At 44.0% G+C, this 26,802-nt stretch overlaps 1 protein-coding gene across 4 annotated transcripts in view; it reads left to right on the forward strand.

Annotated features, from left to right (window-relative positions):
- FAM117A (family with sequence similarity 117 member A) overlaps positions 1–26,802 on the forward strand; it is a 327,775-nt gene that overhangs the window by 131,779 nt on the left and 169,194 nt on the right. For all 4 annotated transcript variants that reach the window (XM_069634375.1, XM_069634374.1, XM_069634377.1 and 1 more), the window contains one exon: positions 3,117–3,321. In XM_069634375.1, the coding sequence (XP_069490476.1) occupies positions 3,117–3,321 (205 nt within the window). The remainder of the gene's footprint in view (positions 1–3,116; positions 3,322–26,802) is intronic.

The following is a 26,802-nucleotide window of genomic DNA, read 5'->3' on the forward strand; positions in this document are numbered from 1 at the left end:
GAGTGGGATCTTGCCTCCTGAGTTCTGGAAGGAGTCCACCAAAGTTTGTCTTTAGGCTCAGGATCCAAGCCAATCGGCACTCAGGCTACATTTAAACATTGGAGGAAGGTTGCCCTTTTAGGCCTGCCAGCCTCCCAGTTGGAATTAGTTCCAGGCAGGCATGCCAGAAGACCAAGAACTGCAAAGTTTGACACCTCCCTCGTTTCCTGTCTTCAGACACTCTGGAGTTTCAGCAAGTGTCGGAAAGAATTCCCGCCAAAGACAAAAGTCCAACACTCCCACCGCTGCCCCGAACCAGCATAGCAGAAGGACCAAGAAAGAACAAGCACACAAATGGCGAAAAAAGAACAGCCACCATTTTGGGTCGTTGATGACCCTTCTGTGCATTACTGTGACTGAACACAGCCTGCGGGTAAAAATTACACAAGTCGGTTGAACATGTCCACAGCCACCAGGCATTTTGGTATGCTTGTCACTTCCCTAGAGGTTACAGGAGCAGTGAGAAAGGAGATGTAGTGTAACCCCTCAGCACTCCAAATAAGGTGGTGTGTGCTGATCCCACAATAGAACATGTAGAAGGTATCCCTCTAGCCTTGGGAACATAGTTCTCACAAGGAAAATAAGAGAAAATGAAAAGGGAAGCCCAAGGGGATCCTCACCAACAACAGTGCTGTGTGCTTCAAAAGTGAAATGTAGATGCCCAAAAAGTTGGAGGAGCGTATGACTCTAAAAATAAGGTATGTAGAGACATAAAAGTGACTCCCATAGCCAGAGTAAAATAATGCGTGAATGATGGTGAAAAGGTTCCCACTCACCCAGGAACATAGACCAACAATCCACAAGTCCAACAAAAAGTGCTGGGGGTCTCGCAGTTGGGAGATTTGCCGTAAAATGAAAAATCTTATCGAACAGTACCTTCACCCATAAAGGAAAACACCGGATCCTTTGCAGAAAGACCATATTGCTAAAATGAACACGAGTGAAGACTGGTAATATCTGTGATATCCCAGCTCCGTCCGATGCAGGAGACTTTGACTGCTGGAACAACTTTAATTGGAGAATTATAAATGGCATGCATAGTACCAAAATACATGTGTCAAACCGTGATTGCAAGCAGGGGACAATCGCACTCTTCTGGGTTGTATGTCTGAAAGAAGTACACCCACATGTCAGGTAGTTGGCAGATATGTAATTTTATATTTGTTTAGCCCCACCTGCCATATGTAATGATGTTGAAGCTCTGTCGAAAGCATGACCCCTTAGCGAACTGTGTTCAGATGAGAGAGTAGTAACGCAATGCATGCAACAGAAATTGTATTGTAGTTCAGGCACTGTACGGAATGCAGTTAAAATGATCTGGTGCAATCTGGGTTTTAGTTGACTAATTGATGAGTCAATTCATACAATCTAAGATAAAATGTGCTGTGCAAGGAGGTATCAAGGTTTTCTAGCTAAAACCCTCTATATATCAAACGATACTGATGGTTGCAATAGTCCTCTGTTAGACGACCTGCACACTAATTGAGCAACTAACTCTTCTCTAAGAGAAATTCTGATAAAAAAAGTGTTCTTTCAATCCGAAAAGAATTATATTGAAAACAATTAAGAGCTTTGTAACATGAATACATTTAATTCACATTTTTTTCAAATTAACCTCCTCTCTTAACACTTTAAAAAAATCTTCATTTTTTTCAGTAATTTTAATCCAAATTAATTTGTTCAATGATGCCTCATAATTTATTTGTTTGTCAAACATATAGGACGGTAGTGAAGGGGACCAACTTGTTTTGAATAGTTCTCTTCATCAGGGGAGGGGTCCTCAATTCAGTACGATATCTATTCATAATAAACCCTAATCACTAAAGAGAGGTTTATCCAAATGTCATGGCAATAAACTGAGTTGCAACAATATTTTGGTGTTCGTTTTCTTTCTTTTTTTTGCCACAGAGATCCATTCCTGTAAGGAGACCTACTAAACATTGGTGTAACCTCTGCTGGCATCATGCTAGTGCTTTTTTGACATGTCGGAGCCCTTTTCTGAGGTTTCTTCTAATGCATTTTTTTCTTCCTGACTTAACCCAGGCTTGAAATGGTTGTGTTGCTAAGCAACAATCACAGAAACTGAGCAGAAATGTCTCAACCCGGCAAAAAGGGGCCACCTTGCCAGCCCAAAACCCAGTCCCCTCTCTCCCCTGATCCTTAATCCAAATTTAGTAAAGGGAGTTGATGGACCCTGGATTTGCCTGAAGCCCACACAATTCAAATGCTGCCCTGCTAGTTGCTGCACTCTTACGGAGTTGGTCACTGACTGCTGCTGGCTAGCTTTTTCCTGCTGGCCGGAGATCTCATTGGCATAATATTAGGGGGGGGGGGGGCAGGGGTGTTTGTCACCCCCCAATTTCGTGGCACACCATTTTGTCCCCATTCATTTGGCTGGGGCACCTTTCCTTCAGATGCCATGCCCCCCTCCAACATTTTCAGCAGAATTACTCCACTCGGAGTCCCTTTGCCTAAATGTCATAATGAGCAGTATGAAGTGCCATTTCTGTTCCAACTGCTGTTGTGTTAAGGTATTGTGAATTTGCTCTGATGTCCATACTTGTAGAATTAATGCTGCAGTTTTTCTAAACTTGACAGAAATAGATTAATTGGCAATGTTGAGTTGTATTCTGAGCAGACGTTTGACAGAGAGATCTGGCAATCTAGTCCAATCCATTTAACAAGCAGATTTCACCGCCTGAACCTCTTTGAGATGACACAGGCAGTTGTAATGTTCACATCTGATGGTAGGAAATTTAACAAGGTGTTTAACCTGGCCGGTTCAGTGCCTTTTAACTGTGACTCCTATATTTGTCCAGATTTGTCAAATTGTACCATGCTTTAGAATATATATTGAATGTTTTTATATCCATAGTCTTAATGCACTGCTGGATGTATACTCTGTGATCTGTTTATAATGCTTCTCTTGTTTTCTGCTGTGACTCCCTTGGGGGCTTGGTTTGTGCTACATAAAATGTACAATTTTAATTAGTCAATGGCTAGTGTCCCATGCGGTTAAAAATCCGCAAATCTGCATTTTATAAATGGGCCTACTAACTTGCTAATCTGCTCAATAGGTTCTAGATGTTCCAGATGGGCATCGGGCACCAGTTCCCCAAAGATGTGCCAGTGACCTTTCCCTTCTCTCTGCGGAGTTCAGCAGCCTTTTACTACCTGTCTCGCCCTCTGCCCCTCTCCGTCTTCCTTCCAACCCTAGTAGAGTCCCTGCAGAGGGAACTCAAAACATCACACTACAGTCTCTGCTGGACCCACAAGACAAAGGTAGGTCTGCCTTCCAACGTCTGCTGTTTTTCTGATCTTTAATTTGCCCATTTGTTTGCTTGTTGTGTTATGTAAAGTCTGCTGGACGAAATCACAATCACTGGATGTTTGTTAGAAATCTTTGATGGTAAAGTGATGGGTTTTGAATGAGCAAGGTCGTGGTTTTGAACAACGTTGGATGGCTTCTGGAGCTCGTAATGGTGGAGGACTGTTACTTTTATTAATTTCCAATATTTTCCTCCGTGTGACCAGTACCTCTTTATTGCAAACACTATGGTGGCAAAACTGAGGGTTCTTTAGAGCTGTATATTCATCATGTGATGATGGTTTTTTTGCCACAGTCCTATAGTGAGGGGTCTAAATATCTATTCTAAGGCTAAACAGTTCTAACCAGAAGATAGACCAAAATCACTATGGAACAGCAATGACTGAGCAGACTTGGCTTCACTACGAGGAAAGCAGAATGCTGGTATGTAGGCCCCAACCAATAACCCAAGGGATTACACTACACAGGGAAGCTGAACAATTCTACTCCTTATTATAGAATTGCACAAAAAGGAATTGTTAGTAATGTTTATATACTGGCTGCTGATGGGAGCTTTATAACTACCAAGCCTAATAGCATAACACTTCCAACCAAAATGGAAGCCACACACTTCTAAAGGTGAATAGCGAGGCAAAGTTAACTAGACTTAAGGAGGGCTCATAGTGATGATCAGGTAGTCCACACAGTTCACCAAAGAAAGCTCCCAACACCAGTAAACTGACTATTTCAATTCATTAAAGTAACGCAAACCATCAGGTAAGGTAGGAGAGGCGCAACTTGGGAAGCCTAGACCCATGCACCCACAAAGTCATTAACAGTGCCCCAGTTGTCACACCAACAATGATTGTAGTATTTCTAACCAACCATCTATCGCATAGAAACATAAATGATCCAAATACACACTATATATTACATATAGAGCTAGAAAGGAGGGAAGGGTTATACTTGAGCAATAAAACCAGACCTGGGGGGGGGGGGGTTACAAGCCCAAGCACAGCAAGGGCCTTTACGGTGGGCCTCAACACTGTTACCACCTGACCCAGCACCCCACCTAGATCTGGTGTTCTTGCTATTGACACCCTGGGTTTTCAATCCGGAAACCCAGGATGCTGACAGTAATGTTTTATGAATGAACGGGACATGCTCGCGGCGTTCTGTTCATTCGTAAAAAATATTTGCCTAAAATGGCCGCCATGGAGCTGGAAGACTGAGCTCCATGCGGAGCCCCTCTTCTATTTCCATGGCGGCCCATTAGGCTGGAGCGGCGGTGGTTGCAACGCCGCCAAAAGAATAAGGGGGTCGGGGGGGCTGCGAACAGTGATGAGTGGGGGGAAGATGGCTGGGCCTAGGAGCAGCCATTAGGTTGCTTGGAACACAGCTTGGATTGTGGGATTTAGCCCGCTGTCAGAGCAACCTGATTGACTGGCTCCCCCACCCCAGGTGCTAATTTCGAACACACAATTATTTTGATAGTACTAAGCCACAACGGCTCTTCTTTCAGAAATGGCAGGGATACAAATGTAGCAACAAGTGACACACAGTAACAAGGCATTGCAATAGCAGTAGTGTAAGGCAGGACTACAAAATCATTAACCCCACATATGATCATAATAAATCTAACGGTAGTGCTAGCTAGTTACTAGGACTTCTCACGTTCTTCGGCATACATTGATCCATTAGTAACCACAGATACAACACAGTGGTGAGTCATTTCCTTTGGAAACCCAAGACAATGTCACCGACGAGGTAAGTACCTCTTAGTCACTTCCAAATGTGTTTCAAGGTATGGACATAGGTAGTACGTCTGCTGAAAAGCCAGTTGTCTGCGTCTCTCCACAGATGCAGATACTTCAGCAAACAACCGCAGGGCACCCTAGAGAAGACCACTTTGAAGAGGTCCAGATGAGAGATCTAGCAACCGCAGCACAAGATTCAACCAAGCAAGATCTACCCCTGAGTCAATAGCAAAAAGTGGCTTGAAGATACCTGCAGTAATCCTCCACCACGGACCACAGGGAACCTTGGTGTTAAGGATCAAGAACAACTCACCAACCAGGGGTAAGTACTCCAGTGTTGGTTCCCAAAAATGCATCGCCTTTAAGACTAAACCATATGGGCACACAACAACATGAATCCTGACCCAACGATGACCATGACCGCCCAAAACAACCACCATCTGCCTTCAAGGAGTGGGATACAGCGTCCAGAAGCAAAATCGGGAACTGAGTTGGCACCAGAAAGACAAAGGCAGGTCTTCGTGGTTCGGCGGGCATAGGCGGGCAGCACCCCACCAGGAATGGTGCCAGCACATGGATGTCTGTGGCAGCCCAGTGGAGCAGGTGAGGCGGGTGCTTGAATCGCAACACCTGATCAGGCGGGCAGCAGTAACTTTCAGCACTAAGGCAGGAAGCCCTAGCAGTAAACTGTCGAGCAATGGTAAAATGGTCCAAACAACTGTCCCAAGATCAAAGGCCTGCAGCTGAAAGCCATGACACTAGCTTGGTCTAGGATAATGGGTTCAGCTGGTAATCCTCAAACGACAAAAAATCTTCCAGCAGGTAAGTAAGCCTAAAATGTCTTGACAGAATTGAGGTCATGAAAAGTGTCCAAGGTTATGGTGGGCTGGTAGTTTTTTGGAACAACCTAATTTGCAAACACCCAAGACCACTCCCACAGTAAGTGTGATGTCCTGCCCAGAGCGGGGAACTGGTCCTTGATTTAGGTACACACTGGTGTGTTCTCAAACACTACTCCCCTCTTCTGAAATGTTGATGCTTTACACAAGCAGGACCCAGCTGTTGGCCTGGGCATCACAATCTAACTTTAAAAAATAGCTATACAAGTTTGCATTAAGGAGAATGTGTTGCTTTAAAATTAAATGTTGTGCTGTAATCTGTTTAGAGTTTTTTTTTATTATGATGTATCAACGGGATTTCTATGCTATGATGGCATTAGGCGTAAAAATCCATATAACTCTGCTGAATTGACATGTTCTTGCATAAAGCTTTAACATGATGTAGTTCTAAATTATGTACTGTACCATGGGGGCATGGTCATTTTTAGGATGATTGTACCTTATTTATATTGTGTGAGTTGAAACCTTTATGGTGTTTATCAAATTAAAGTAAATGACTGAAAGGTAGCCCAATTTACAGGGTTACCCCTAACCGCGCTCACACCAGATTAAAGTTCACCCCTCTAGGGGAATTAAGGCCAAGAGTCTTATCTTGCAAGGATAACAAGTTTGTAATCTGTACAGAAATGAGGATGGGGCAAAGAACTCTGCCCCTTGAACGGTGTGTTCTGTCCCTAACCGTTCCCAGCTCCCCCAGGCTGGTGCCAGGCAGGAGCCTTAAATACTGTTAACTTGGTCACTGGATACTGGCATGGCTCATCCAAAACTGACCTTCTCTTACAAGGGGTGCTGCAGTCTTCCTTCCTGCATGGCTGGGTTTCTGTTTAGGACATACTACTTTACATATCACTAGCCTATGCAAAAATACACTGTATACTTAATTTTCCATCATTTTGCTACCCATGAATATTTATATATAAACACATTTTCCCATCATGCTGTCCATACTTCACTCATTATATTTTTTTTAATCTGGTCTAGTAATTCCCCTTAAAACCTTATTTTCCCATAAATGTGCATGTCGTGCATTGAGCATGTACACTCCCCATTTAGTATACATGGGCTTTTGATGGACAGGAAACAGCTGCTCAGCCTCGGTGACGCACCACTGCCTGCTCTGCGATACATTTTTAGCGCAGGCCACATTCCTTCCGGCAAGGGAGGGTGAGTATTTTTGACTTCTACTGTGCTTTCAAATTTTAAAACTAAATGGAATAACATCTACAAGTGTATTCAGCTAATAGTTACTTACTCCTTATATTTAAATACCTTTTTCATTTAGTGTGTGTGTGTGTGTGTGTGTGTGTGTGTGTGTGTGTGTGTGTGTGATTTATATTTGCATGAAAAAAGCTTTCTCAGTGCTCTTGCCTAATTGTAAAGCATTTGGTGGGGGGAGAGGGAGTAGAGGAAGGCTCTAGCTCCTTCCAAGACACACAATTGGAAGGAGCGAGGGTAATGAAAGACGCAGACGGTAAAGGGAAGAGAATAGTACCAGAACAGGAGGGAGAGAACATTGAAGGGAGAGATAAAGGCGAAGAGTGAGGACTTAGGCAGAATTTGGGGAGATAATGGTTGGCGGTAAAGGTACAGTCAACATTAACAAAGCAGAAGGGAGGATAAGACTGAGAATTGGAAGAGAAAATGTGACGACCAATGGTGAGATGGATTTCTAAAATCAACCTGGGGGGGTGGGTAGATTTTAGGAGGCCACCTTAGTCATAGTTAACCAGGGGTCTCTAAGAGTATAGCCACAACCCAATCAAGGTATGTAGGGGAGCAGTTGAGGCTAAATCTTAGGAGTGAGTGGTCTAGGGCTGCAATGAGTTCACACTATAATTCAGCTTAGACTATATGTATAAAATGTGTTATTAATTGGGCCTTTAAGAACGCACTAAGAAATGAAACTAGCAGGTAGTATTATCACACAAACGGATATATCACAAATATATACATTCACCAGTAGGTTCATTTACAATGCATCAGTCCAATAATGTAACCAAGTAAGAGTTAGGATGCAGTTAAAATGAATAGAATCCATACAATCACAGTTCCTGTCACTTAGGGTTGGACTTCTTACGGTGGCGGGGGGGGGGGGGCGGATGTGTATGTGTGTATAAGCATATACCGGTCACTGCATCCGTAATGAGTGCAGTCGATCAACCCCCCTGCAGTGCGTGGTTGCTGCTCCTTCATCAGCGTAGGAGGGGGTTACCAATGATACACATTTTATTGATCGTCCACTGCTCACACCATCCAGTAATCCTTAATATGTGTATGAAAAGACATGTACTGTATTTAACACATCAATACACAATGCATTTCGATAGATGTCCCACTCCTTAGTTCATTTTTAAATACTACTCACTCAGTAATGAACAACTAATGAATGCTTCTTACACTCTCTTGCAAAGAATACATCTTTTACTTATGATAATAAATCTGTAATAAACATTGCCGTTATTATCACTATATACAACACACCTTAAAATGCAAAAAGGCATTACTGAAAAAGCTGAAAATAATTCAAAGGGCCGAAGTGTTGGCAGGATATAGTTCTGCAGCATTTTGCAACAATCGCTGCACAGAGCTTAAAGGGATTATCTGCCTACACTTGTTTGCTTTGGGCTGGAAGCCGTGGGAGCTCTGTACTCGGGTGTTAGGCAAGATTGTATGCTGTACCCTGTGGGAGACTGCACCAGCCTTGTCCTCTCGGCAGTAGGTAACTCAACCTTTTGGTATAAGCATGTACTACACAAGTTGGTAGAGTGACTGAGCAGCCAGGCTTATCTCAAGCGGGATCAATGTGAGCTGTAGGGTTGCAATACAGAGTTTCACAGTGACAATTCTCCAAATAAACTTAAACTCAAGGTTTCCTGATTAAACATTTATTTAACTCAGTTTAAATAAGCTTTCTTTAAAAGGGAGCAATATATGTAACACAAAATGTACTTCAAAAATACACACTTTGTTTCAATAAATCAGTAGATACCCATTTGGGATGGCACACGGACACTTCCTACACCCTGAGGTAACTTAAAACAACTAGGACACTATGGACGTTGATAGATCATTGGCACATTTAGAGCAATGCTAAATTTGGTGTCAAAAGGAAAATAGTTTGGGAATAAACAAAGGTTAACACATCTTCTTAAGCAGGGAAGTACTTTTGAACTCCCCAATGCAAAGTAAATTACCCCTTTCCCAGCTACACAAGTTATAGAATGTGACTTTTATGAGGGATAGTTGCAGCCCAGTCAGAGGATAGAAGAGTCTTTCAGGGAGCCAGGATAGCCAATGTCAATTGAGCAAAGTCTAGGGGAGCTGAAGCACTTCTTGAAGGTAAGTAAAAAGTCTTGCACAATGTTTTAGAAGTCTTTGTAGAAAATGAAATATCTGTTGCGTCATAAGCTGGGAGGCTTGTAAGGGGCAAAGCTACAAGCAACTCTGCAAAAGCAACCACGACAAGTCTCAAAGGAGAGCTGGCAAGGCTACACAACAAGAGGTAGGTACCCCTTTGTTTTACGGTGCCTTAGGTCTGAAGAAATTGGTTCCAGCGGGCTTCTGTTCCTGTTGTAGGTCTGCAGATCCTGTTGTCCCTGGGCCTCAGTTGTGGGGACAAGAGGGAGGATGCCTGGGGACTCCTGCACTACGAATTGAAGGTCGGCGGCAGCAATGGGCAAACTTCAGATCAGCTGCACTTCGCGGTTGCAGCCTCTCGCAAATAGCACCACGCAGTTCTCGGATATCTTATGGACTTTCCTCGCATCTGGGGTCCGGAACTCTGTTGAGGTGACTCAGGCTTGATCAGTCCTGCTTCATGGGAGTCCGGAGGATCTTCCAGGAGCTCTGGTATGACTTAAAGACGACACACTTGATTCTTGTGGTCATCTCCCAGACAATCTGTTCCTGCAACAGCAGTGGAAGTACAGCCAACTCCGAGAGGATTTCTAGATGAGTTCGTCTTGGGGTTGATTTTTCCCACCAACCCAAGGGGAGAAGTTGTCCTTTGCAGGGCTTCTCTAGTTGAGACAAATTCAGAGCTTCAGCACTGCAGCAGGGCTTCACCGGGCAAACCAATGGTCCAGGAGTTGCAGCAGGCTTCTCTTCCATGTTCTTCTTCGGATTCCTTCGTCCAGTGGTCGACTCTGCCTTCCAAGCAAAAAGCCTCACCTTTTTATGCAGTTTTCTCCTATTCATTTGCAGCCTAGTTGTCATTCACACAGCAGGGTGGCTGTCCTCCAAGAATGGACAGCCAGCCAATCACATTTGGGTGCATTCCTTTAACTAAGGGGATTAAGCACAGGGAGCTTCAGGCACCTACCTCGCTTCCTGCCCTGCCAGACATGCTGGAGCCAGAGGCCAGTGAATCCCACCAAAGACAAAATGAACAAAAGGACCAAACCTGGTTTGGCACGCAGAGTAAATCTCAAGAAGGACCTCTTCAACAAGTAATGGAGAAAAAAGACCACTGGGCCATTTAGACAAAATGGGCACCCAAGGGTGCTTTACTGCAGCTGCAATTGCAGCCTGTGGTGTGGTAGAAACACTCAATGGTAGTAAAATGTAAACCACTGCCACCAGCCAGTAATTGTAGAAAGGTTAACATAAGAATGTTACATGCGAAACTAGACAAAGGTGATACTAAGTAACTCCTCCAGCACCCTATTTAAGATAGTGTGTGCTGGCTCTAGAAATTACAAGTGTTAAGTAAAGTCAGTTTCACTTCACCGTTCTTAGAAACTGTAGTTTAACCAAGAGAATGTATTTAAACCTTTGGGCAATCTGGAAGACTTCCCTGTCCCACTGCACTGAAGGCGCTTTGTCACAATGTAAAAAGATGATGCCTATGGAGTTTCAGACTACAAAACCAAAAGAAACCATGTTCAAAAGAATGAAAAATACCTGAGCGAGTGGGGGGGAAAAAAGTCTTACTTTCTCCAGGATAGAAATTAAAAGTCCTAAAGTCCAGCAAAAGAGCTGGGGTCTCTAAGGTGGGAGGAATTTAGCACTAAACTGAAATTTCTCCCGAACATCGGCTTACACTCACTGAATAACTCCTCCTTCATAAAGCCTCCGATAGCACGAATGTGCGTGCAGAGGCTGAAGTGTTGGCTGGATACAGTTCTGCAGCTTCACGGCTGAAGAGGGTATATATATCTTGCGTGAGTTCATACTATCCTGCCTCATTAAGTTACACCTCTTTTCACATTTAATACTATGGCTAACTTGAAGCAGCACACCTTTGGCCTATGCAGCTCAGCCCAACATCAAGGCAAACGTCTCTGCATTCATTTACTCGAGCAGCGAGATTCTGTGCCCAACCACCCCCTCACCCGGGTGGGGTTGGGGGGGTGTACTCTCCCCATCTGATTTTGTTGCCAATTAAATTGTCAGCAGTAGTGAACCGCATAATTCAGTCATAAATGTTTCACACTTCTTTATTCAATATTCTGGAATCTAAAATCGACTCCTTTCCGTGATCCTACCATGTGCAAACATAGCTGAGGAACAAAGGGGTTTGAAGTCCATCTTGCAGGGAAAAGTGGTGGACGTGATTCTCATTGGTAGTGCCACTTGTAACGAAAGACACAATGTGGGTACTGTTCCGACCCGGGGGCGATTAGTAACAAGAATTTAGACAAGCAGTCTACGGCTAATTCCATAATATTTCTGACGCTGCTTGCTGTGGTACAGATGCCTCAAACTGCTTGCATCCTCCTTCACAACTTGTGACCTTTAACTCTAATGTACCAATTCCTGTTTGAGGATACATGGATTGGCACTGTCAGAGTAGCGGCTGAGTCTGAGGAACAGGCATTGGAGGTCCCGTACACAGAACAGTCCACGTTAAACATTCCTCGGTAACCTGAGTTTATCAGAAGAAATGTAACCAGAAAATTATTCGTAAAAGTAGACTGCCAGCTTTGAAACTGATGCCATGTTCCAAAGGAGTTTTGCCACCTAGATTGGCTAAACCTTCCACTACTAGTTTGTTTTCTACCATGGCTGGTCCCTATATGGTTACAAATGACATGGGCAATGGTGAAGTACGGAGGGTTATTTTGCAAGGCCCTTTGGATAAATGGGTTGTCCCGTGAAATGGCCCTCTTTTGCCCAATACAGTATCTAGTTCCCTTAGGAGCCCTGCAGAAACCACGTCTCAAACTGCTATTACAGCTATTGCTCTGCCTAATAAGTCCGAGCTACGAGCACAGCTACCAAGCCACCCAATCCCCATTGATACTGGCACACTATACACATCTGGAGAACCTGGTAACCTATTTGAAGCCTGGTATACATGAGTGGAATCCCTCCAAAAAACCTTGAGTCCTAATGCTCCACAATTTCTCGATATTCCGTGGTTTGCTGACATCAGACATATCAAGTTGGTTGAAGAGTCCATTTGTGCACCAAACAGGGCTTCTGGAATTACTACATATCATTGCAGATCTTTGCACGATTACCACCAACGATAGTGTCTCTAGAATTGCCACGATTGTCCAGCATCATGAATTGGGTGTTGGCATCTTTCACTTCACCAATTGATGAAGAGCGAAATTGTAAACATCTCCAAACTTTTAAGGCCCTGGGATTTCAGCTCTCTGTATTTTATCCTGTTGCACAGAATGAATGCTTTCACGGTCAAATGACTCCCAGCATTTACTCTAGACAGCTCGTAGAAAGCAACAGTGATGGGTACAGTTTAGATGCTCAGCGGATAGCGGGTAGTTGGTCACAAGTACACGGGTCCTGTTGAATTTCTCCATACCAAGTTAGGGAATTTCTTTAAGGTGATTTCCTGTAACACAAGTGGTTTTAATTCATTTTTTTGCAATCAGTGGTTTATTTTCTTTTTTTTAAATTTGTTTTAGTTTCTTACAAAACGTTGTACAATACTGTCAGTTCTTTCCATCCCACTCCCTTTAAAACAGGTGCGTTTAGGGTTAGTCCCTATTACTCCTCACGACAAGATTATCTTTGATCTAATGGGTAGAATTTCTCTAGTTGGTATTAGTTTAAGTTTCAGTTTCATCCACTGGGTTCTGTACTTGGGGTCTGGGATTTTTTTAAGGTATGGCTTGTTTGTTTTGGTTTGTTTATTTATTTAGTATGGCGCGCAAAACCCAGAGGTAACAGGGCGCAACAGAGAACAGGAAGATAAAATTACATTAAACTTAGTTGCATGATAAGGCACATACGAGTATAAAACATAGCATTACATTGCGTATAATCTGGTGAAAGGACATATTTACTTATATACATACAGTTAATTACATTTCGACAGGTCAGCTAAGGGATGTACATATATACAGTCGGGTTGGCTATGGTTTGTTAGTGTGCGAGGGCACAGATCAGTCATAGGGATCATTGGATCGTAACCAGGTGAGCGTGTTTCTCTATAGCTGTAGTAGGATTGGTCTGCTCTGATGTTGAGAGGGAGGACGTTCCAATGTTGGGCTGCCATGACTGGGAAGCTACTGCCGCCCGTTTTCTTTTGTCTGAATTTGGGTACCTGAAGGCAGTAAGAGTTAATCATTCTAGAGGGGCGGGTGGAGGTTTTTTTTTTTTTTTTACCATTCTGGCTGCGAGATAGGGGGGGCTGCATTGTTTAGGCATTTGAAAGTGAGTGATGCCGTTTTGAGTGAGATGCGGTCGCAGATTTTGAGCCATTTGTGTCCTCTTCTTTTGTTAGATATGTGTTCCTTGAAGGGTAGGTTAAGGGCTGTTTTGAGTGCATTGTTTTGCAATGTTTGAAGTTTGTCGGTTATATATTTGTTGGCTCCCAGGTACATGGTGTTCAAATAATCAAGTCTGGAGAGTATTAGGGCATTGGCGATGATGATGCAGCTAGTTTGGGAGATGAAAGCTCTACTTGGCTGGGGCTGTCCAAGTGATTTTACCTCGTGCTCTAGCTGTATGTGGAGCTTGTATTTATTTGCTTCAGCCCCAGTTCAAATTCAGTCAGTCCCCTAGTTTTTAGTTTTATCTTTGTTTGTCACCAGCTCTTCTGGAGAGCAATCTATTGCCGATAGATTTCGGCATCTTGCTTCCCAACTTTTACCCATGGTGTTAGCATACTTCATAAATTCTGCCTGGAGTATTTCAGGGCACTTGGTCAGGTTCGGGTCTATGAATTCTCTGAAAAGACAAAGATTTCCAGTCTGCTGAGGCCTCCAATGAGATTAGGCCCAGCTCACGTCTCACTAGCTGGATTGGCGTTGCTTTTGAGATGCCCAGCATCCTCTTCCAGAAGCTGACAGAAGTGTCCTTGGCCAGTCCCCGTTGTCTCGGAGCAATACGTTAGTGACAGTTACTTTTGCTTTATAAAAATCGGTCACCAGTTGCATGGAGAAAGCGCAGATTATTTTTTATCAGAATTGCTGCTTGATTGGTCATTGCTACTACTTTCCCCGTCAGACTTGCTTAGTAGTCTTTCTCCACAAGATGGGCCTGATGTTCTCGGCACACATTTTTAAAGGAGGTAACTACTTCCAATTCCTCCATGTTGATTCGCCAGGTGAGTGGCCTTTTCCCCTTTGTGTATTACTGAAGTTGCATCACCTTGTTTTTTCCCCCTGTTGATGGTAAGGTTTTTCAGTTCAGTATATGCTTCTAGCTGCTTAAATTGTCCCTGAAGGCCTATTGGTGTCAGGACCAAATCTACATATAGTCGGTGTGTAAGCTCTGTTTCTCCTGCTTTTGGACAGAAGCTCTTGCATCCTTTCATGTTGTCACAAAGGTCTGATACGTACAAATTATAAATGTAAGGAGCCAATGGACATCCCTGTTTTACTCCGAGCTCCATTCGAATTGTAGCTGACGGCAGCCCATCCCCATACAATTTTATTCTATTCTACAAGTTGCGTCTGAATGTAGTGCTTTAATTTGTGCTAGTAGGTCCAGCGGACAGTTCCAAGTGGCCAGTTTTTCCCCATAGTTTTTGGCGGCTAGTGCTGTCGAACACTTTGGAAAAGCTGAATGCCAAATAGCACTTCTTTTTGATTCCATCATTTTATTTTTAGGATGGAGAGCAAGAACAATGGGGTTGATGTTCTGGCTCCTTTTGTGAAGCCAAATTGGAAGGGATCTTGGTGGGCCCGAGTCCTTGGCCCATTTTTTCAATCTTTGAAGGAGTAGTGTGGCGTATAACTTCCCCAGGACATCTAAAAACGCTATAGGCCGATAGTTCCCTGGGTCAGTAAGATCCTCCGTTTTGAAAATGGGAACCACGGTTGACTCTGGTATGGATCTCATTTCAAGCACTGATTTTAAAATCCCATCCAGGGCCGCTGCTCATTTGGTCAAGTTCTCCTTTAACATCATGTTTGTCGGACAGTCTGGGCCAGTTGCCAGGGATACTTTGGTGCCTTTTTATTTTAGTAAAATTAAGTCTTCATGGCTTTTTGTTTCCAGGGCGTCTCTGGTTACGCTTATTGGCTCATCGCTTGGGCACTTATATAGGTTCTCATAGACTATCCAAACTTTCTCAGATACTCAATTGACCAAGGTCTGGTGGTTGCCAGTAGCCGATTTTATAATTGCCCATGACTCTCTGGAGTTTTTTTTTTCATCACGGCTTCTAGCAACGTCTGGGCATCTCTTATCAGCATTTCCCATTTCTTGGATTTAGCCCAGTTCCTATAGGTGTTTCCTCTGCCCCATCCATATTTAGTATTTGTTTAATGTCTCGCATTACAATTCGTTTTTTGGGGCAATTGCCATATCAAAGGTGTGCTTGTGTACTGTTTGTGTGCACTGCACCATTGCTTTTGGTTTATGGTGTGTCAGCACCAGTACTCTGTAGTTGATGACTGCGTCTGCACTCCATTGAGCTTCTAATGTATATTGTCTATGTAGATTTACGGTCCATGCATGACATCGTGTTTTTTACGAGTCTTAACTTGATCCCGCTGTTGTCCATCCCCAATTTGGGTTTGTCTATATGGCTCCAAGATGTGTTAAGTTCCTGCCATTTAGTCCTTAGTATGTTGTGGTCACTCTGTTCAGTATAAATTACTTCCAGTTATTCTGTGGCTTCACGCATGCTTATCGAAACAAATATCTAGTCCATTACAGCCAACTGATTTCCAGAGTGCCAGGTGGATTAAGGAACATTGTCCTTTTTTTTTCAGTGCACCATTCAGCATGTGCATGTCACGAGATTTCATGAGTTGGACCCAGGCTGTTCCTCTTGGTTTTATGGCACCCGATGTTGGTCAGTTTGCTACCCCCCATTGAAGGGCCAATCCTGCAAACCAGGTTTAGGTTGCTGCACAGGATGAAGGCAGCATTTGGTCTGCTATATGCTTCGTCTATCTGTTTAGCTACATCTTGCAGCATTTGGTCTTCTGTTCTTGTTTTTCGGATTCCAATAAATGTTAGTTATTAATTTGTATTTCCTTCTGTTGTACTTTACCCTTAGAGGATTTTAGTGTGGTGGACTGTAGATCTGGTCCGCAGTTTATAGAAGTAACTGGTTTGCACTTTCATTTCTTTTAGATATTCCGGCTCCGAAGTAATCATGATATGGTAGTGGAATGACACTAGAGAACTGCTCAATGCAACTCGTAGTGAATCGAGAGAAATAGCCCAAAGCGAAGATAATGAATTTGCTAAAAAAATGTTGATTAAGATCATTGAGAAGAGCAGGATTTCTCGCTCTTTCTTTTTTCCTTCTGCTTTTAATTCATCTAAGTTTATGAAAGAATTCTGTTTATGTATACCTAAAAATTGTATTGGTTTCTTAAAAGTTTGTAATAAACTATTTTTTTTAAAAAAAGTAACCGGTTCATACGGGGTCCCTGATTACATCAGTGTTAATAGGACTGCAGCTGGTGCCCTGCTGCCAGAAGGTGGGTTGAGTATTTCTTTGTGTGTCGTCCTCTGCCCCTCTGTATGGTTACATCAAAGCACAGAGAAGACTAGCTGAAGCATCTGGTATAAGATCTTTAAGAAGTGAAGAACAGAGATGCATTTTGACTTCGTCCATTCCTTTCGCATTCAGGAATTGCACTATTTGGACAACGTTGAGAAGTATTTACCTTAAGTTTGGGACGCATTGGCAGAGCTTCATCACATTATGCCTGTTTAGGATACACTCTTGCCCTTTATCCAAGATTCTTTCCAGTCCTAGGCAGCAGTCCTCGGGCTTGACGCTTCTTTTTGCTGCTGCCTCTTCCTCGGCTTCTTTAGGGATTGCCATCCCTGTTTTTGGTTCTTCTATTCGGGGGATAATGATTTAAAGAAGTTATCAGCCTATTTACCAGGCCTCTCCCCCACTTCCCCTGCACGCCCCACCCCCCATCGCCCATGCCTTTGCCACACTGCTTATTCTGGGATTCTTGAACCAGCCCAGATTCTGTCTTTGGTGCTCCTCTAGGCTGCCATGCTGTGTCTTTTATTTTTTTATGTTCATGTCCAGCTGGTCTTATTCAAGGGCCCGTAAGGGTTGCTCTCTTCTTTTGGTCAGTTCTGAAGGGACTATTCTTCCTTATCATTGGTTTTACATTTTGCTTAATGTTTTCTGGTGTCAGTAATGGTTTTTTACTGCCATTTGAACTTTAATCATTTCCATCTCCATCAGAGTAGATGGAGATATTTGACAGATAGTGTTTCATCCTTATTGGATTGCTCACCTGCGTCCTGGGGGCCTGTCTGTGAGGCCTGCTTAGTGCATGCAGACATTACCCCTGTGGTCTCGCACAGTCTAGCCTTTCTCCACTCAAGATGTATGTACTGCTGCCTACATGGTGTCTTCTCATTCCTTTTAGTTTCAAGTTCATCTAATATGTTTTGTTTGTTCTTGGTGTCTGTTCCCCCCCCCTAGTTTTTCTTGTTCGTTAACTCCATTCTCCCATTTTTTTGGGTTTATAAAAATAGGAAAGTCAATTAGCTTCGTATTTTTTGGCGTCGTCTTCTTTACTGGCTTCAACCTTTTTGACACCTCGGCCCTTAAAGATTGTACGGGGCATTTCTGTGGTACCTCTTGGCCTCTGACTTTCTTCCATCGTTTGCTCATAGCACTTCTCGCTATGCTGCTCGATCTGTCCGGCAGCCGGATCTTTGGGATCCCCTGTTTTCCCACTTTCATTTGGCACAATCCTCATTATTGCCTGATCAGGGACATTAGGACTTTGGGCATCGCCTTGCTGGAAGTTATAGTTACTTCCCCGGGAATAGTGCTTTGAAATCAGGTTGCCCATATTCACCCCTGCTGTTACGTAGCCCACCAAGAGGATAAGCTCTGAGTGGATCATTGCTAATAGTGTGTTATGATCCCTCAGTGTCTCATTGACCGCTTCATATAGTTTTGTGACTGGGGCCATAGCTGTAGTCACCACTGACATTTGCAATAGGAGGTAGTTATTTCCTTTCTCGACTGTCTCTTGGATTTTCCTTCGTTGCTAGACTGTCCATGAGAGATGTCTTCACCGGTCGATCGCTCCCTATTTTCCCACTCATCTCCTTGGGAATCTCCTTTTTGTCCTTTTCCTTTTTTTTTTTCTTGACCTTACATTTTTTCAGTGTTGGGATTGTTTCTTTGCTTGGGTTGTAACAGTTTTAACAGCGACTATATCCATTTTTCTCTGGTTTGGTCCGTGGCCTTCACATTGCTTAACTCTTTTGCTCTCATTGTAGTTGTACAATAGTGCAGTTACCCTCCCTTTCCCCAGATTGTGGACTGTAGGGTAGTCACTTTCCGTCTCTGAAGATGATGTATCTTTCTGTGCCGTCGGGGATCGCACATAGGACGCACTCCCCCTTTTTTGGGCGGACAGTCCTTTTGTTTCCTTAAGTACCTTTTGGGTTGCAGCCGCTTAGCAAGTCTTCACCTTTTTCGTAATCTGCCAAGCCCTCCAGAATTTATCCGTCGGTTGGTTCCTCTGCCAGATGCCATATGGACCTAAGGTGAGGTTTGGATTTCCCTCTGGCCGTTGGTTTTACCGTTTCTCCTCTGTTGGGACTTTTTGTTAGCCCAGGTAGTTCCTTCTGGGAGGGCCCCTTATCCCTGGGACTATCATCCGCTTTGCAGCCCTTTAGCCCCTGATGCTTTTCGTTCAGTTTTGTGTTAAATGAGGCTATTTCCATTGGTCGACAATGACTCAGTTCAAGTTCTTTGTTCAATTCGTCCAGTTCAGGTCCTTGCGCAAGATCCCAGTTCCTCCTTGCCAACGCCTGACTGTACCTTTCTTTAATCTGAGTGTCTATAGGCGGGGGGGGGGGGGGCCTTAAGTATATAATTGGACAGTCTTTCCAGACCCTCTTGCCTTGATTAACAGAAGTTCTGTAGTGCTGTCTGTAGCCGTTATTGTGGACTTTGAGGCCAAAGCAGGAGAGTCTACAAGGCTCTCTCCGGTCCCGCACCCCCCTCTTAGTGCAACGCCTTCCACCTGCCGACTGGCCTCCTGTCCCCCAAGAACACGCGGGCCTGATCCGATGTTAAAGGAGTCCCACCTTTTGCCCCTGCAACAGCAGATCTAGTTGCAAGCGTCCCTGTCCATCCAGTCCCCCGTCAGAGGTGACCGCAACCCCTACTTCTCTCTGCATCTTCAACCATTGTGAGGCATGAGGGACAGTCGTATTGGTCACCATCGGGGGGGGCTGTCAACTCTGCCCTGCTTAGTGGGGGGGATTTGCTCCACAGCCAGCCCCAGGGTGTTTAGGTTGCTTGTCCGACCACCAGGCGCTTCTCCTGTTCTTAACCCAGGAGGTGTGACAAACAGTTCTACGCAGGCAGCAGGTGCGGAAGTGGTCTCGGATTCTGGAAAGGTGAAGGGTGCGGAATTATGCCGGGTATTGTGTGGTGAACGGGGAGCGCACAGGGTAGCTAGAGACTTACCCTGATCCTCATGTGTCGCTGTCTTGACTGCCGTGCAGTCCTAAACAAAGCTGTACAATTATTGGATAAATTTATTACATCTCAAAACTATTTTTCGGTAAACTGTTGAATGTTTGCATTTATGGACAAGCAAGACAGTGAAACAGACAAGTTTGGTATTCTAAAGATGGGGGGGGGGGTACATCTGGGTACCAACCTCTTGATTGAGGTAGAATTCCCATATTGGTGCACATGCTGATACAAAAAAACTAAACAAATCAAACTGAATACGAGTGGGTGCTCCCCAGGGCTGCTATTGATCCATGGGTTTTTTTCAGGACAGTATACACCACAATATACATAGAACATAAATAAAGGGTCAACAGTTGTCACAAATCGACACTGTAGTGTTTCGGCCAACGGTGGCAGTTATTTAAGCACGCTATTGTGGTGGCTTTCTTCAGGATAGAGGTGAAGAGTGGTTCTGTCCGTATTATCTGTGGGGGAAATTAACAGCTGTCATGATCTCAGTAGTATATTTATTCTTTTGGTTACTTATTGTTTACATTCAACAGTTTACCGAAAAATAGTTTTGAGATGTAATAAATGTATCCAAACATTTTACAGCTTTGTTTTGATCTCACATCCTGATTCTTTGATCCTCCTGGGCATATCAGGACTCCGCCAGGCGCCCTTTAGATATTTTTTTGCTGTGCGGTCCTTGCAGAACCAAAGCAGGAGGCAGCGGCAGTGGTTTTATCAAATAGCGGCTTAGTGGAGACATTCCGGCCAGACTCTGCATGCACCTCTGAGCGATCTTGGTTTTGGCCAGCCTCCTGTGTACCTCAGGTTTGCTCCTTCTCGGCATGAGGGTCTCTTGATTATTTGATTTTGCTTTGCAGCGTAGTCCTAGTCCCGTTCCATAGACACTCGCTGGTCGCCCAATGATGGCTGACTGGTGAGTGATTGGACTCTCCTCAGGATTCTGCAGTCGTCCCGTGCCTGTTGCACGCTGATACTGGATTTCCAATTCCTTAAAGGCACAGTGTCACAGTTACTGAGAGCAGTGATTTGTCCGCCTTTTCACAAGCTGTAGCACACACTACATGGTTTATTTTGATTAATTGATGCTCAGGTGTTCATGTTGAAGGAAACCTGGCTGACCTCTCCATTTGATCTAGATGGCTACAGTATTAAATTATCAGCCCCCGTACTTAAGGGCCACCCAAAAGGCAGACTTTGTATCGGAGCAAAGTCTGCATATGACTTGGTTGAATTGCGGGATACTCCCGTGCGTAAAAATGTGTTATGCGTCACACTGCATAAACCAACTTCAGGATTTGAGCATCTGATGTTAACACTATATATGGTCCTACGGGTGATGACCTTACCAAGAGTTTTATGTCTGTGGTTATTGAGACCCTGCGGTTCTGGTGTAGTTGCCATCCCTGCGCTGGTCTCATACTTGCTGGCGACTATGTTGACTGTACTCACTCTTTCTCAATAGCTCACAAGGGAGGATAAAGCATGGCTGTTTTGTTAAAAGGGCAGGTGTGGCGTGAGGCTCCATTAGAATACGATTTACAGATGGTCACCACGAGCAACATGGAATCAATATCGCCCTGGTCAAATGGAACACATAGCAGCTGCATCGTTTTATTTTTGTCAATTCTACCATCTGAAAGTATTTTCCTGAACATCATGTTAGTCCTATTAGCATATGTGACCATGCTGTTCTCAGTATAAAATGTCATCTTATTATAAAGCAGCATCGTGAACGCCTAGGTGAAAGTCCTGTAGTAAATTTGCAGGGTAACAGATTACGGTGGTCTTCTTACAACATTAACCATTTGAATTCAAATTTTAGATATAGCACTGTGACTAATGTTGACCTACTGAGGCAATGTGATTGGGACTTGAAAGTGTGTTGGATAAACACTGTGTATTTGCATCACAACATGTTTGCCAAAAAACGCAACAAAGAATGCCAGAGGCCCAATCAGATCAGGGCATACGTAAGCAAAAGAAAGTGCTGAATGTTACCCTCATGCAATTAGGAGAAATGGCCTTTCATCCATTGAAGTGAAAATAAAACATAAAGCCTTAGCAGGATCTAATTATAAATGCTGGTTGTAGGCATATAAATTCAATGAAAATGCATCTAATTGGCGCTTTAGTAATATATTGCTTAGGACTCTCGACACAAAGAAATTTAGGTTTTTATTACACACTTTTAGACCTGCTAAATCAGATCTGGCTATATGTCATATGTTAGGCAATATTCTATGTAGTAACCCTGTGGGAGACTACACCAGCCTTGTCCTCTTGGCAATAGGTAACCCAACCTTTGGTATAGGCCTGTACTACACAGCAGCCAGGCTTATCTCAAGAGGGGTCAATGGGAGCTGTAGGGTTGTAACAGAGATTCACACTGACGGGTATTTTATACTCGAGGTTTCTTGATTTTTAAAATATTTTTTTATGAATTGAACAGTCGGTTTTAAAATGAGCCTTATTTAGAAGGGGGCAATTGGCAGCAATTGAATACACTTAAATACACTCCTTCAGTTAAGGAAGTAGATACCTTTTTGGATGTCACACACACTTGCCACACCCTGAGGTGATTTCAATAGCTAGGACACTGTGGACTTTGATGTATCTCTTTACACTTAAAGGCAATACTGGAGTTGTGGAAAAAGGTAAAGGCTAGGGAAGGAAATTATAGTTATCAAGTTTCTCCAAACAGTAAGTACCTTGTAATCCCCCAATGAAATATAGGTTAACTCTTTACCAGCTATACAAGTAAGTTATGTATGACTTATTGAGGGACAGATCAAGACAAAGTTAGAGGGTAAGAAGAGTCTACAGGGAGCCAGGACAGCCAATGTCAGTTGAGCAAAGTCTAGGAAAGCTGAGGCACTTCTTGAAGCTAGCACGAAAGTGTTGCACAATGTTTTGTAGTAAAAAGAATCACTGTTGGGCCACAAGCTGGAGACTTGTGAAAAGCAGAGCTACAAGCAACTCTGCAAAGGGCAGCCAATGCAAGTCTCCAGTGAGAGCAAGCAAGCTACACACGAGAGTACCCCTAGTTACACAGTACCTTGAGTCTGAAGAAAAGGTTGCAGCTGGCTTCTGTTCCTGTTGCAGTTCTGCAGACCCTGTTCCTGGGCTTAGGTTGTGGGGACAAGAGGAAGGACGTCTGGTGACTCCTGGACTACAGTTTGAAGGTCGGCGGCAGCAATGGGCACAATTCAGATCAGCGGCACTTTGCAATTTCAGCTACCCTCAAATAGCACCACTGTGGTTCCTGGGACACCTTCTGGACTTTGCTTGCTTCTGGGGTTCAGCACTCTGAGGTGGCTCAGGCTTGGTCAGTCCTGCTTCGAGGGAGTCCGGAGGATCTTCCTGGAGCTCATGTCCGTCTTAAAAACTATCCACTTCATTCTGGTGTTCCTGCCCCTGGCACTCAGTTCCAGCAGCAGCGAAGAAGTACAGCCAGCAGGGACAGGGGTCTCCGACAAGTTTGTCTTGTGGTGAGTTGGTCCCACCAACCCAAGGGGAGAAGTTGTCCTTTTCGGGCTTCTCTAGTCAATTCGCAATATGGACCTTCAGCACTGCAGCAGGGTTTCACTTAGCAAACCACCAGCCCAGGAGGGTGCAGCAAGCATCTCTGCCAGTTTCTTCTTCGGTTCCTTTCTCCAGTGGTCGACTTTGACTTCCTTGCAAAAGACCTTGCCTTTTATGCAAGTTTCTCCTATTAATTTGCAGCCTAGCTGTCACTCGCACAGCAGGGTGGCTGGCCTTGGAGGACAGCCAATCAACTTCGTGTGCATTCCTGTAACCAAGGAGACCAAGCACAGGGAGTTTCGGGAACCTCGCTCGCTTCCTGCCCCGCCAGAAACGCTAGAGCCAGAGGCAGGCTTCACCTGTGAATCCCACCAAAGACAAAACGAATAAAGGGACCAAACCTGGTTTGGCGCACAGAGTAAATATCAAAATGAACTACCTTACAAACCAGAAATGGTGAAAAAAGACGACCGGGGCAATTTTGACCAAATGGGCACTGATGGGTGCAATATTGCAGCTGCGAATGCAGCCTGCAGTAAAAAACGCACAATGGTAGGAAACATTAAACCACTGCCACCAGCCATTAATTGTAGAAGGGTTAACATAAAAATGTTACATGAGGAAGTAGACAAAAGGGAATATTAAAAGATAAGGTCAATTTCACTTTACTACTCTTGGAAACAGTAGTTTATCCAAGAGAAGGTATTTAAACCTTAAGAGAAATCCAAAGAACTTCTCTGTGGCACTGCACTGAACGTGCTGTGTGCTAAAATACAAAAAGATGCCTATGGAGTTTCAAACTCCAAAACCAAAAGAAACCCAGTTCAAATTAAAGAGAAATACTTGAGAGAGTGAGAAAAAGGTCTCATTCACTCCAGGATAAAAATTAAAAAGTCCTATAGTCCAACAAGAAGCTGGGGGTCTCTAAGGTAGAACAGAATTAGCATAGAAATGAGAATTATCCCTAACATGGTATTACAGCGACTACTTGTGCCACCCATATTGCAAAGACATATTGGGTAGATTCCTATTTCCAAACTTGTTTGCAGGGTCTTGCGAAGACTGGTTCATTGGTATGGCAATGTGTAAAGGAGGTTGATATCACCTAAATAATATTGAAATCTAAATCATCCAGGGTGTTGGGCTAAGACTGAATGCAGTACCCTCCGGGGACACTACATACCACTATGACTACAGCTATAGGCAACCCAGCCTTTGGTGTAAGCTTGTACTACACAGTTCTGGTAGTGTGTTGAGCAGCCAGGCTTATTTTAAGAGGGGAAATGTGAGCTGTAGTAGAGTTAAACAAAAACTCAGTTACAGGTATTCAAATAAACTCTTACATTCAATGTTTCTTGCATAAACAATTATTTTATTTCAGTCCATTATAAAGCCTTCTTCAGAAGGGAGCAATAGAATAGTAACCCACAAATATACTTCAATACTGTGCACTTTGAGTTTCTGAATCAGACAAGACCATTTTGGGATAACCCACAGACACAACCTACACACCCAGGTGACTTCAGTAACAAGGGTGCTGTGGACATTAATATTTTACTATTGGCATTCAGAACACTCTTTAAAAGTTGGTAAAATGCAAAGGATATTAGATCACAAAAGACCACAAATATTCTTAAGCAGTGCAGATACTTTCAGAGTTCACTAGAAGAGTCATTCAATTCAATAGGCTAAGCCAAAGTCAATGGGCAAAAGTCTTGGATAGGATAAAGCACTTCTGGTAAGTCAACGGAAAAGTCTTTGCACAAGTTCTTAGGAGTCTTTGATGAAAAGAAGAATCAAATGTAGGGCTACAGGCTGATTAGACTTGTGAGTTGTGGAAGTTACAAGCACTTCTACAGTAAGAGGTAGGTTCTCTTAGACTTGTTTTACAGTACCTTGGTAAAGAAGAAAAGATGCCGCTGATGACTTCTGTTCCTGTGCAGCTCTGCAGATCTCACTGTTCCTGGGCCTCAGTCGTAGGGACAAGAGGGAGGACGTTGGGGGACTCCTGCAATGCACTGGGACTGCCAAAACCCGCAACCGGCAAACTTCACTTTCAGTGGCTGTTTCGTGTTTCAGCTACCGCAAATGGCAACAACGCGATTCCTGGCTATCAAGATGTACTGGCCTTGCTTCTGGGGTCCCGCACTCTGCACAGGGGGCTCATGCTTGGTCAGTCCTGCTTCGTGGTAGTCCGAAGGATCTTCCAAAAGCTTTAGGCCAGCTTAAAAGTAACGCACACAATCTGGTCTCCCTTTCCCTGGCTATATGGTTTCCTGCAACATCTCTGAGGAAATTCAACCAGCTCCGAGATGGGTGTTCAGGTGGCTTACTTTGGAGTTGGTTGGTCCCACCAACTCAAAGGGAGAAGTCATCTTTGCAGGGGCTTCTCTGTCAATGCAAACTTTGCATTTGGGCACTGCAGCACGGCTTCACCGGGCAAACCAACGGTTCAGGAGTAGCAGCAGGTGTCCTCTTCAAGCTCTTCTTTGGTTCCTTCGTCCAGTGATCGACTCTGCTTTCCAAGCCAAAAGACTCGCCTTCTATTCAGTTCTCTCCCATTCATTCCACCCTAGCTGTCACTCACCCAGCAGGGAGGCTGTCCTTGCTGGACAGTCAGCCAACCAATCACCGCAGAGTAGATTTGGTTCTCCTATGAGACGAAGCACCACGAGTTTCGGGCACCTCCCTCACTTCCTGCCTACCCCAGACACTCAGACGCCAGAGGCGGGTTTCACTCCTGAAACAATTTGACGCACCTCACGCCAGCCAATCAGAGAGCACGTTGCGTGTCTGCGGACATGACGCAAGCCGATTATCCAATCGTTTGTCCGCGGAGCTGACATAGATATCACAAATTTTTTGAGACCTACTTTTTGGTTGTTTAAAAAAAAAGCTACTGGATGGATTTTCACCAAATTTACAAAAGCACGCAAATTTGGTGATAATCCGCTCAGTAGTTTGGGCTGTAGGTGCGACAGAAATTTTGTCTCCATTCAGTCTATGGGGAAAAAAAAAATATTTTGGGACCCCACCTGCCCCAACCTGGACCAAACGTCACCAAACTTTGCTAAACCATTCAGAGTGTGCCATATACTTTTTTTCCAAAGCTTGGTGAAGATTCGTCCAGGGGGAGTGAAGTTATAAGCAGCCCAAAAAGTGCTCTTCCTATGGGTTTAGCAACTTAACCATAACTACATGGCCGCTACTGCAGGCCATCTAAAATATACTCTGATGCTTCTTAATCTGCTTAGAATCACATGTTGTGCATATAGTCTGACATCCAGTGGTAACCGCAGAGTATAGCATTATGTCTTGCGAGGATCGAAAGGGGACGTCGACATGGGCGTGCCTGTAACACTATCCCTAACGTGATGTGTAGTGTACCCAAAATTCTTCACGCGTCGCAGTCCC

The sequence above is a fragment of the Ambystoma mexicanum genome, chromosome 13 (genome assembly GCF_040938575.1).
Source record: "Ambystoma mexicanum isolate Mex_15411 chromosome 13, UKY_AmexF1_1, whole genome shotgun sequence".
Taxonomy (NCBI): Eukaryota; Metazoa; Chordata; class Amphibia; order Caudata; family Ambystomatidae; genus Ambystoma; species Ambystoma mexicanum.